The 11408-nt window shown below is 44.9% G+C and overlaps 1 protein-coding gene across 2 annotated transcripts; it reads left to right on the top strand.

Annotated features, from left to right (window-relative positions):
• Positions 1 to 200: 200 nt before the first annotated feature.
• Positions 201 to 9015, top strand: LOC133119062 (protein mono-ADP-ribosyltransferase PARP11-like). 2 transcript variants are annotated; one of them, XM_061229459.1, is made up of 8 exons: positions 201 to 335; positions 1068 to 1193; positions 1334 to 1454; positions 1994 to 2069; positions 3283 to 3355; positions 3948 to 4078; positions 5655 to 5803; positions 6459 to 9015. In XM_061229459.1, exons 1-8 carry the CDS (start codon positions 267 to 269, stop codon positions 6773 to 6775), a joined length of 1062 nt encoding a protein of 353 aa, XP_061085443.1. In that variant the 5' UTR covers positions 201 to 266; the 3' UTR covers positions 6776 to 9015. The 2 variants fall into 2 exon arrangements, with proteins under 2 accessions (XP_061085443.1, XP_061085445.1); XM_061229461.1 differs by lacking the exon at positions 3948 to 4078.
• The last annotated feature ends 2393 nt before the right edge of the window (positions 9016 to 11408 follow it).

Below are 11408 nucleotides of genomic sequence, written 5' to 3'. Positions count from 1 at the left end.
CTTGGTTAGTCAACCTGAATATGTCATTCGTTTATTTTGCACATTCAATCAACATATAAAACGTTGTGATAACGTTGTTATTTCTTGGGCGAATGTGCAATTTTGATATCAGATCGCTAGGTGGCATCTATGCACGAAAACGGAATGATACTTACACGAAACTTACGGAAACACCTACGTAGTGACGTATCCGGAAGTAAACAATACCATTTTTTAGAAGGTGCAAACTTGACAATCGCAAAGAGAAGTGTCTGTTCGTTTTCCAGATGTCTAACGTAGGACGGTTGACGATTGCTCAAACCGAAATAGACATAAGTAGGACTGTTTCGCATCAGGTAAGACACAAATATCCGGGGACAAATCATTTAGCTTGTTTTGCCACAACGAACCGCCATCCTGGAAACAGAATGCGAAGCTTCTGCTTGTTGTGGCAATCTCCCAAGTCTGCTGATACATAATGTTTTCTTCTTACTGTTAGCTCATGTAAGTAAGCGCTGAAAAAGCAAATGTACGAATATGTTGACACAATGAAATGCAGTCTCCAGTGCCATCTGGATGGGTTGACAGCATGTACACAGGATGACATGGGCCCCATTGGAATATCTGTAGACTTACTCCATAGTCATCCTTACAATGCTTCTTTAGTTAAGTGTGAAAGCAGCTGATGAACTAAGTCATCGTGCACAATTAGAAAAACTGCGGTTACGTTCACACGCTTGTCGATCGGTGCAAACATAACCTTCAATTTTACGAGTTCCATTAAGACGAAGAACGTGTTTTGGAAGTTAAATAAAACTTAAAACAGAACATTGGCAAGAAAATCTGACCCGCTTACAACCGCCGGCCACAGGGTACCAGAACGTATGTACGGTACCTTTTTTGGGAATAGTTGCTGATCAAAACTATTTTAGATGGCAGTGGCATTGGCTATATCTAGATGGTCAGTTTTGTGCAGCTGCCATTGCACGTTTAAACAGGTTCGTGTGATTGATGTTATTTCCTCCGTGTTTTTCTTCCCATTCTCACCCCGTCGCGTTATTAAACAGAGTTTGTGTGATTGATTGTAGTGGGATAAAACCATGTTTACAAGGGCAGCAGAAGAAGAATCCTCGGACGTCGAGGAAATGGACACATCGGAGTGCCGCTGGTGTTGGTTCTACCTGGCTGAATGCGGGGTGTGGCATATTTTTGAGGTAACATGAATAAAATATATTATGTATTTGTTTATTTTGCATAGGATAGCGTAAAATCAGTACATATGAAAAATTGCTATGAGGTCAGCAACTTGAGTGCATTTAATATTTTTCTTCTTCTATTACCCTTGCGTTACCAGGTGGACCCGAGTGCCGCATGCTCTGTGACCAGTGACCAAATCGAACAGAATTACGCAAGGAATCATCAGGGAATCCTGGAATTCCACACAGCAAAGTACACATACAGATTAGATTTCTCAGGTATCAGAGGCTGGTGGCTTCTTACTGTTTCTTCTGTGGATTATTACCTAGCCACACAGGCCCAGTTTCCAGTCGGTTTTTTTTTGTGTGTGTGTGTATTCCAGGGTATTGTAATGGCAGTGGATACTTATAGCTTCTTAAACTAACGTTATTGCACGCGAGAGCAAAGGCAAAATCACTCTGCTCACTCTGTTTGCTGTCGTGTCCCTGTAGTAATGCAGAGGTGAGGGGTGACACTGTGTTACCATAGAGACACACTGCTCACCACTGTGTTACCATAGAGACACACTGTTCACCACTGTGTTACTATGGAAACACTGTTCACCACTGTATCACGACACTAATCGCCATGGTATTACTACAGGGACACTGCTCACCACTGTATTGGAAGGAGAATTGGGTAGTCTGATTGTCTGATCATGGATACACTACCTTCTGATTCTGTGAAATTACTAATGGCTTCTGTTGCTTTTGCAGTGTTTGTTTTGTAGATATTGCTTGTTTGCTTGATTGCTGTTTTCTGTTTCAACCACATGCAGTGATGAAACAAACAAATCTAACAACTGGAAAGCAAAGGCCAATCAAGCGAGCGCTCCATTCGGCAACAAGTTTCAGGTAAGACTGACCTGAGCAATTCAAGAAAACAAACAAACCGGATGCAATCATTTAACTTTTGGGTCATTCCGTGGAAAAATCAACCAGAGGTGTGTGTGTGTGTGTGTGTGTGTGTGTGTGTGGGGTGTGGGGGGTGTGGGGGGTGGGGGGGGGGGGGGGGTCACTCCGATTTTGCTCATAATTTTTGTAAATGTTCTTTATATATTCAACAGAGAACATGCAAGTTGTATGTCATGATAATGTTGTCATAATTTTCACTGTTAACTGCAAAATAATTTTGTTGCATATTCTTTGGGCAGCAGTCATATATTACAGCAGAGTAAATGGTGTTACATTTACATCACATTTATTTTGCAGGAGCTTTTATCCAGAGCAATGCACAATAAGTGCATACCGAAGGACATTAGAATACAGAACTGGTCGGATAAGATACAATTCACAAATTATCAGTTGTCTACATCTATAAACATCAAATCTCGTACACATGATAAATAGGCCAATCAGGAAGTATGGCATAAGATAAGATAATACAGGTCAACTACTACAGCGCCAAGGTAAATACAAATGCACACCTGGCGGTCCGAGATTAAAATGGTCCAATAAGCTCTGCAGACAGGACTAGCAAGAGCAGAGGTGGGCAAAGAGGGCCGTATCCATTTCCGGATTTCATACCAACGTCTGGCCTTAATTGCATAATTAGCCTTTTACGCCATCTGACATTTTATCTACAGTACATTTCTTGATGAATGACAGCCGAAGACTGCTATTGTGTCCCCCGTTTTACTGTGATCTAATCTTTGAGCCAGAGTAATAGTAGGAAACAAAAACCTGCATACACACCGGCCCTCCAGGACCGGAATTGCCCACCCCTGGGCAAGAGCCTTTCACGCGGTTGGCAGGATGTACACGTTGCCCTACGGTGGGGCCGGAGCGTAGGGCTGAATTACGTCCTGTAGGGAGGGAGGGAGGGTCAGATTCGGGACTTCCCTGACGCTGGCAGCGACCGGCAGCCTGTGGAGTGACCTCAGCAGGGGCGTGATGTTTTGAGATCTTCGGAAAGGTTGCGGTGCCTCAGTGCCGTAGGCCCCTTTTTCTGTTAACCGTCTGGCTGATATTCACTGTGTACCAGAATGCTCTTTACTCATGAGTATGTTTCTCCAAGTTGCTCTAATAGTGTGCGAGATAGTGTCTGTTCACGGCTTTTGCTTTACAGATTCATCTGTGATAATCTCGCCCTGCCCGTTCCCTCGCACTGGGAAAGGATCAACACCGAGGAGCCTTACCAGGTAATTTATGGTATCAGGGAAAGGCCCGGCTCTGTTTCTGTCCTCGTCCTTTCAGGGCCTCACTCCTGTGCCATGCAGAAGCTTCCTTCGGTCTGTGCAGTTTACCGTGAACGTATGTGTTTCGACCAGGTTCACGTGCGGTTTTACTTTTTTACAGATAAAAGTTACAAGCGTAGAAACGGTGTGTGAGGAACACAAATGCTGTTGTGTTTTTGGGGTCATGTTGTGTATGTACACCTACCTCTCGTGCTTATGGGTCTTGTACTACCACTTCTATTTTTTTTTTTGTGGCTTACACTCACGCATACACATGCGCAAACACACACACACACACACACACCGAAACATACAGTTCACACACTGCACACACACACACACAGACACACACACACGCACACATGCTCACACACACACAGTTCTAGGGATGTGTTCATGGGTTGAGGAATTGTAACCGAAAGGAAGCTTGGGGGCATGTAAGATGTGAGGCACTGACATCTTATGAGCCTGTGTCAGTGAGGACCAAATCTTACTAGTGAGGACCAAAGTAAGTCGGAATGTTCTGACTAACATGACTGTGATTCTTCTGTTCCAGCTCATCTCTCTGGGCAGAGACACGTATGAGTGCAAAGAGGTAGCAAGGTTGTTTGAGAGGACAATGGGAGGAGCCCCCATCAAATCGATTCAGAGAATACAGAACATAGACCTGTGGGAGTTTTTTTGCCGGTAGGCAGCACTGTTCTTGTGGTTGGTGTGATCACATTGATGTGGTTGATCAGGTTTGGCCATTATCAAGATTTGAGTGAATAAATGTGGCAGAATAACTTATTGAGTCAGTACAGCTGTGCTGTAAAAGCAGCAACACAGCAGGATGTTTTAATCCCTTGCTGTTTTGAAACAGCTGGTAGCTGGCTGACCAGTTAGACCAGCTCTATACTCTACATGGTTTGACCAGCTCAAGCTATATTTTGAAACAGCTGGTTGCTGGTATTTCAACCTGGACATAGCTGGTTTTTACACCAGTGTTGGGCTTTGAGCGAAATTAATTGGCTGTTGAGTTATGAGGCGTTATCGGTAGGTTGTGCTGGTTGAGGGCCTTTAATGAATGTGAGAAACACAGGTTTTTTCTAGAAGCCAAGGCTTTATTCATTACAATTGAACTGATTGTCAAGAACATCAACTAGGGTGCCTCTGTCAAGTTGGGCTTTGAACTAACTTGATTAAATCAAGTTGATAACCTAAGGATGGTGACCGAGGCACTCTTGATTTGGATTGCATTAAAAAGCCTATATTATATGACTAATGCACTAACATTATACAAACAAATTTAGAAACATGCCCCGATGAGTTGTGAATCACAGGCCTTCATCAGGGTGAATAAGTGCTGTTTGAGAACCTTTAAGGAATGTGAAAGACAAGTTATTTCTTGACTCCAAAGCTTTATTCGTGACAATTGTCAAGAACATGGGCGAGGGTGGCGGCACGGATGGCACTGCCGCCTCACAGCAAGGAGGTCCTGGGTTTGAATCCCCGCCGGCCGGGTCCTCTCTGTGTGGAGTTTGCATGTTCTCCCCGTGTCTGCGTGGGTTTCCTCCGGGTACTCCGGTTTCTTCCCACAGTCCAAAGACATGCAGGTTAGGCTGATTGGAGAGTCTAAATTGCCCATAGGTATGAGTGTGTGAGTGAATGGTGTGTGTGCCCTGCAATGGACTGGCGACCTGTCCAGGGTGTATTCCTGCCTTTAGCCCAATGTATGCTGGGATAGGCTCCAGCCCCCCTGCGACCCTGTTCAGGATAAGCGGGTTAAGATGATGGATGGATGGATGGATGGATGGATGGATGGATGGGCGAGGGTGCTGCTCTGCCGTTGGTGTCCAGGATCAGAAAGTGAAGCCGCTGGGTGGTTTGTGTATCCAGACCCCTTCCACTGTCAGGAAATGAAACATGTTAGCTTGTAAGCTTCCCTGGACTCTAAATAAATAAATAACCACTTGCCAAAGAGCAGGACCCTGGGGAATCCTCTTACTACAGCAGATATGTGTTTGGAGAGATGTATTGATCAGACTTGAGTCAAATACATAATTATTTTGGATTCTAATACTTTTCACCGCTTGTCTGGCGTATTGGAACACCTGAAATACTCTCAAAAAAGTGCAAACCCTGCTTTCCGGTCCTCTTGGTTGGCTCAAGTTCCTCAGGCGAGGTCAATCGAGCGCAGAAGAGTATCTGAATCCAAAACACTTAGGTGTGTGACCCAGATCTGTGTTGTTGAAGTTGTGTTTCATTCCGGCGTCCTCTGAAGGAAGAAGGCCCAGCTGAGAAAGATCAAACGAACGGACGTGGACGAGAAGATGCTCTTCCACGGGACGGGCCACAGCAACGTTCAGGCCATCTGCACCTACAACTTCGACTGGAGGTTGACCGGGAGTCATGGCGACGTCTACGGCAAAGGTGGGCCAAGGTCATGACCCCCAGAGGCTGTTAATCAGTGTGACCTCAATGCTCTGTCAATGTACTCTGAGAAGTCTGGAGGAGGTTTTATGCTTGTTTCCCTAAGTTGCTTTTACAGTCACTACAGCAGCCACCAAACTAGCCGAGTGGCTATGGTACCTATAGCTGACTGGCTATAGTGCCTATAGCCTAGTGGTTATGGTGCCTGTAGCCTAGTGGCTAAGGTACCTACAGCCAAGTGGCTAAGGTGCCTGTAGCCGAGTGGCTATGGTGTCTGTAGCCTAGTGGCTATGGTGCCTATAGCCTAGTAGCTATGGTGCCAATAGCCTAGTGGTTAAGGTGCCTGTAGCCTAGTGGCTAAGGTGCCTATAGCCTAGTGGCTATGGTGCCTATAGCCTAGTCACAAAGGTGCTTGACTGGAACCTGAAAGGTTCAAGCCCTGGTGTAGTCACAATAAGATCCGCACAGCCGTTGGGCCCTTGAGCAAGGCCCTTAACTCTGTTTTGCTCCAGGGGGGTGGGGATTGTGCCCTGCTTAGTCTGATCAATGTGAAGACATTGTGGTAGACTAGGTAGATTAAAGGCCTGGTATTATTGTGTGGAAACAGTCGTTCAATCAATTTAAATTAGCATTTTTCTGCCTCTTGTCTCTTCAGGGAGCTATTTTGCGAGAGACGCCAAGTACTCGAGCAAGTTCTGCCACTCCACCGGGAAACACAACTTCACCCTGCAGAAGCATGGCCTGGCTCCGCCCACGTTCCAAAGCGAGCCGCCGTACAAGTCCATGTTCCTGGCGCGGGTTCTGGTGGGCGAGTGCACCGTGGGACACCCCCTGTTCAGCCGACCCCCCTCCAAAGACACGACCATCACAAACTTTTACGACAGTTGCGTGGACGACATCGTGAACCCCAAGATCTTCGTGATCTTCGACAGCAACCAGGTGTACCCGGAGTATTTAATCGAGTTCTATTGACGAGGTCGTCGGGACGGGCGTTGCGCTCTACGTGTTTTACGTCCCGCAGTATGGAGTTATTTTCATAAATAGAAACAAATCGACGCAGTCCGTTGTGAAGTAGGGGTTTAGACGAATGTTGGAAAGACATGCAACACACCTGCGTTTCTGAAAGCACCCAGCTTTTAAAAATGGACATTGTCTATTTATATTTATTTTTATGAGATGAAAGCAATTGTTGAAGAGAAATGCAACAAACGGGGCGTTACTCTTCCGTATCCCCCCCCCCCCCCCCCGTCGTTTCCTTACGGACGTCCCACAGTGCCTTTGGAGGAGAAAGGAGAGGGACCAGGGTGGCTGGAGAACTTTGGATTTCAGCTCATGAAAACGTGTGTTCTCACCGAGCCGTCGAAGCGAGGACCGGATTTGTGCCATAACTGATGCAGTCCTGCTGCATATTGGCCTTTTTTTATTCTAATGTATTGTGTTATATTGATTTCTGTTCTTGCGTGCTTAGATCTTTCTGTGATTTGACTGGCACCCCTGTCTGTATCGAGTGTGTTGTAGTACGTCACATGTGGTCTCACGGGAATGAAATCGGTGTGATTCTCTGTTTTGCAGTGTTGTTAAAAAGAACCCCCCCCCCAGCTAATGTGAAAACATACAGTGGGGTCCAAACGTCTGGGACCACTCGCGAAAATGCTTCTATTTTGCATTATTTTTTAATTGAATACAAACTTTTGCATTGCACTAATTGAGTGAACAGTTGAATCATCAGAAAATGTCCATGAATTTCAGAATTTCTTTGTGTTTGGTATGTCCCCCTTTTGCTTGAATGGCACTGTGCACTCGAGCTAGCATGGACTACACAAATTTGTGTAAAATTGATGATTGTCCCAGCGTCTTGTGATGTTACTGAATGCTTGGCTTTCAAGTGCCCCCATAAATGTTCAATGGGGGTTGAGGTCAGATGATTGTGGATTGTGCGGCAATCTTTGGTCTTCAAGTTGTTCTTGCGAAGCGTTGAAGTAGCGTGGTCTCAGCCATTTGGACCCCACTGTAGGTTCAGACGTTCCAGATGGAGTTCACAATGGTCCGCAAGAGCCATCTCTGCAGTGTCGCCTAAATCGTCTAAGGGTTGTTACGTTCCTGTGATTTGTCTTAAGACGCGGTTCCGTTCTTGTGATGTGTCTCGAGGTGCGGTTATATTGCTGTGATAATAATGTGCTTATCCCAGAAGTGAGCGAGTGCCTTTGGGGGAAAACTGGAACTGCAGTAAGAATATTTCCTCTTGGTCAGTCAATACCTGCGGTTGAGCAAAAGAATCTACCTCATCGAGTTTATTCTTTAGAAACCCATATGTTTTGGTAGAAGGGTAGTTAAGGACCTGCATAGCTTCCCTTCCATGCACTGGTGCTTCTTATGCTGCCTCCCTTATACCTCGGAAACCCGTAACTAAGACACTGTGACGACCCGTTAACTCGGAATTACGCGTCGGAACGTCGGTCGTCATTTCACAGTTGCCAAGTCGGAGGACTCCGATGTCACTCAAACTGTTTGAAATGGCGGGATACACAATAACGGTGAACAGCAGTTAACTCTTAAATCCGCTTTTTTTATATCTTTTGATATCTGTAGCATACGGTGAGTAGACGGTGTCTAGCAGAAACTGGCGATCGTTGCTAGGAAACTCCGAGCTCATAACTCGGAACCCCCCGTGTCAGAGCAGCGGGCTTCCGAGTTCACGAGGGACGCAGCATTCGACTCTACCCCAACGAGAGGATTTTTTACAGGTCTGAACGGTCAGCTCCCGAGAAAGGCGTGCTATGTAATGGAATGCCCAGTTTTATTGTGCCGTACAGAACTCCCATTTCAGCCATCTGACCTGTTATTGTGCGATCTCTCTGCGCTAAGTGCATGATGTCACGCCGGCCCGGGCCCTGCGCATTGTGCGGGCGTGGGCTGTGTTCGACGTACTCAAAAGCTGATTTCTGTGGCTTTACACTAGTGGCTCCGCTATATGGATGTTATATACTGTTGCTGCAACGTGTTGACGGTCATGAAATCTTTTTCGTACCACCCGAGTGGGTTTTCAACAGCGTGAGTAATACATTATTCACATGAAATAGAAGTAAATAAATATCTATATGTCCTTTGGAAAAAAATTTCAGTTGATTGGAATGCATTTTTGGAACTGTGATTGTATATATGTATTTATGTATTTAGAAAGGTATTTCTGAAAGTAAAACCAGTGCATTGAATGATTGTGGATGAACCGTGATGTTATTCTTTTCCACAAAAAAGACAAAGAAAGGAAAGGAAAAAGGAAAACCGAGAATTTGTCACACAGAATGGGAGATTAATTAATTGTTTTTCAGTGATTTAAAAGAGACTCCCGTATGTTACAGTGAAATCAATTTTCAACCATTACCATCCCTGCTAATGCATATTGAGTCAAGCCTAAAAGATACACTCGGTACACTTTATTAGGTATTTATTTGACTTATTTTTTAGACTTATTAAGTCTTAAGTCCTATCCTCATTACTTGTTGTAATGCAAGGTTATAGGGACTGTTTTGTGTGAAAATCCCAGGAGATCAGCAGTTTCTGAGATACTCAAATCACCATGTCTGGCACCAACAATCATTCCTCGGTCAAAATCACTGAGATCACATTTCCTTTCTTTGGAAAAACAGCTGAACCTCTTGACCACGTCTGCATGCTTTTATGCATTTAGTTGCTGCCACATGATTGGCTGATTAAATATTAGCGTTAACAAGCTGGTCTACCTAATACAGTCATTGGGTGTATTTCTGTGACCATGAAAGAACAGAAGGGGAAAAGCCTTGTTCTCTTTTGTGCTGATAAAGAGGGTGTGTACGTTGAGTCAAAGTGGCTCATTGTATAGAAAGGCTCCGTCCTTGCTCTGGGCCGGCTGGTTGGGTCAGATATTCCCCTCTCTTTGTCCGGTCTATTTTCGGCCCTGTCCCACCTCCGGAGGGGCTGACAGACCCGGGGCCATTCGGGCACGGTTTCCGGCCCGGGCGTGTGGGCCTTGGCTGGGGTCAGCTATCCTCAACATGACAAATGTTTTTGAACAGGGTGGGGTCTGTTTGGTTCCCAGGAACCTCTGAGAGAAGTGCTGGTCTCCGTGCTCCTCCCTGGCCGTCTACAGGAGGAGACGGGACACACGCCGCGCCCGGGGCCCGCGTGCGGACGCTTCCTGTGAGACACTGCAGGCCGAGCCTGTGTCTGGTCTCTGCTTGCTATTTTTACATTGACATTTTTTTTTTAAAACATTTTTAGCAGACGCTTTTAATCCAAAGCGACTGATAAGTGCATAGGTTCTTCCACAAGTTAAAGCATCACATCCATAACTAGTAAAATATACATGAAGTGTTGTTCTAAACATATAGTCATCATAAGTGCAATTTATTTATTTATTTTTCTGAGGGGGGGGGGGGGGTTAGACAAGAGGGATAGGGATATCAGAATGGGGGGGCGGGGGAAATCAAGAGGGAGGACTAAGCTCTGGGCTGGGGTTTGGTTTGCTGTTAAGCGCGATGTTGGTAGAGAGCTCCATTCTGTTCTGGTTAAATAAAGTCAAGGGCACCGAACAGATAGGGACAGCGTGCTACTGTCTTTACAAGCGTTTTCGTCTTGACTAGTGTTTTTGTCATGAGACTTCTCTCAAGTACAAAATATTAGCCTGTTTTAAGTTCCAGTTTGCCTGACAGGTGAAATGTTCTTCCCCTTTTTCATTTCAAGATTTGGAGGTAACTCTCAACTTATTGGCAGTATTCTTTTGTCTTAATGAATAGAAATGAGATTTTAAGTCTCAATATAAGACAACGATACTTGTTGAGGCTGACTTGTTTTTTGGTTTTTGAAGTGTGGAGGGTGAGATATGAGACTCCCGCTCTGACTGATGCCCCCAGAGCACTTATGGTTATGATGAATACTAATGGGTTGAATTTATGCACTGCCTTTCATCAAAGTGTCTCAGAGCACATTACAGTGCAGGGGTGTATGATGAAATATAATAGGTGAGACTGTTGTTTCTGCTTGTTTTGTTCATTTTTTCCCACTCGTCTTTGATTTGACATCTGGCAATTAGCACCTCAAATGCTAAGGGCCTGATTTGCTAATGACCATTAGCATGTGCAAAACCTTTTAGCGCACACAAAACCAATAACGCGACCAGTGATTGGTCATGGCATTTGCTTTTGCACCAGTCATCGGTTGTGTTATTAGTTTTGCTTGTGCTAAAAGGTTTTGTATGGGCTTAAAATCTCTTAGTGAATCTTTGTGTGTTTATCACACCTGAACTTGTTGTCAAGGCTTTTGGCTTTTTGCTTGTATAAGCGCACAAAGGAAGCCATCTTATTTTCATACATTTGGATCAACCAAGGCAAAAAAACAAGCAAGCATGAACAGGACCTCATCTCTGCCTGTAAGTGTGACTGTCGCTGTCCAAGGTCCTACTGCAGGGTTAATTAACCTCCTAAGACCCGCACTCTTTTTTTTTTGGTATGCATTTTTAATTTCTCTTTGCTATTTGGGCTTATTGGGACCTGATAAGTATAAAAACTAAGCATCATCTTTTGACATGATGTAGTTTTTGAGAAAAATGATGTCCACATATGTGGACTCT

This window comes from Conger conger, chromosome 19, assembly GCF_963514075.1.
Source record: "Conger conger chromosome 19, fConCon1.1, whole genome shotgun sequence".
Taxonomy (NCBI): domain Eukaryota; kingdom Metazoa; phylum Chordata; class Actinopteri; order Anguilliformes; family Congridae; genus Conger; species Conger conger.
The sequence above is the reverse complement of the archived record's forward strand: the minus strand, read 5'-3'. Positions and strand labels throughout refer to the sequence as shown.

Excerpts from the sequence above, each read along its gene's own strand:
- LOC133119062 (XM_061229459.1), top strand. The coding sequence starts at position 267 with ATGTCTAACGTAGGACGGTTGACGATTGCTCAAACCGAAATAGACATA. Across the intron at positions 1,455-1,993 it reads ATACAGATTAGATTTCTCAG|TGATGAAACAAACAAATCTA; the intron begins GTATCAGAGGCT and ends AACCACATGCAG. Across the intron at positions 5,804-6,458 it reads TGGCGACGTCTACGGCAAAG|GGAGCTATTTTGCGAGAGAC; the intron begins GTGGGCCAAGGT and ends TTGTCTCTTCAG.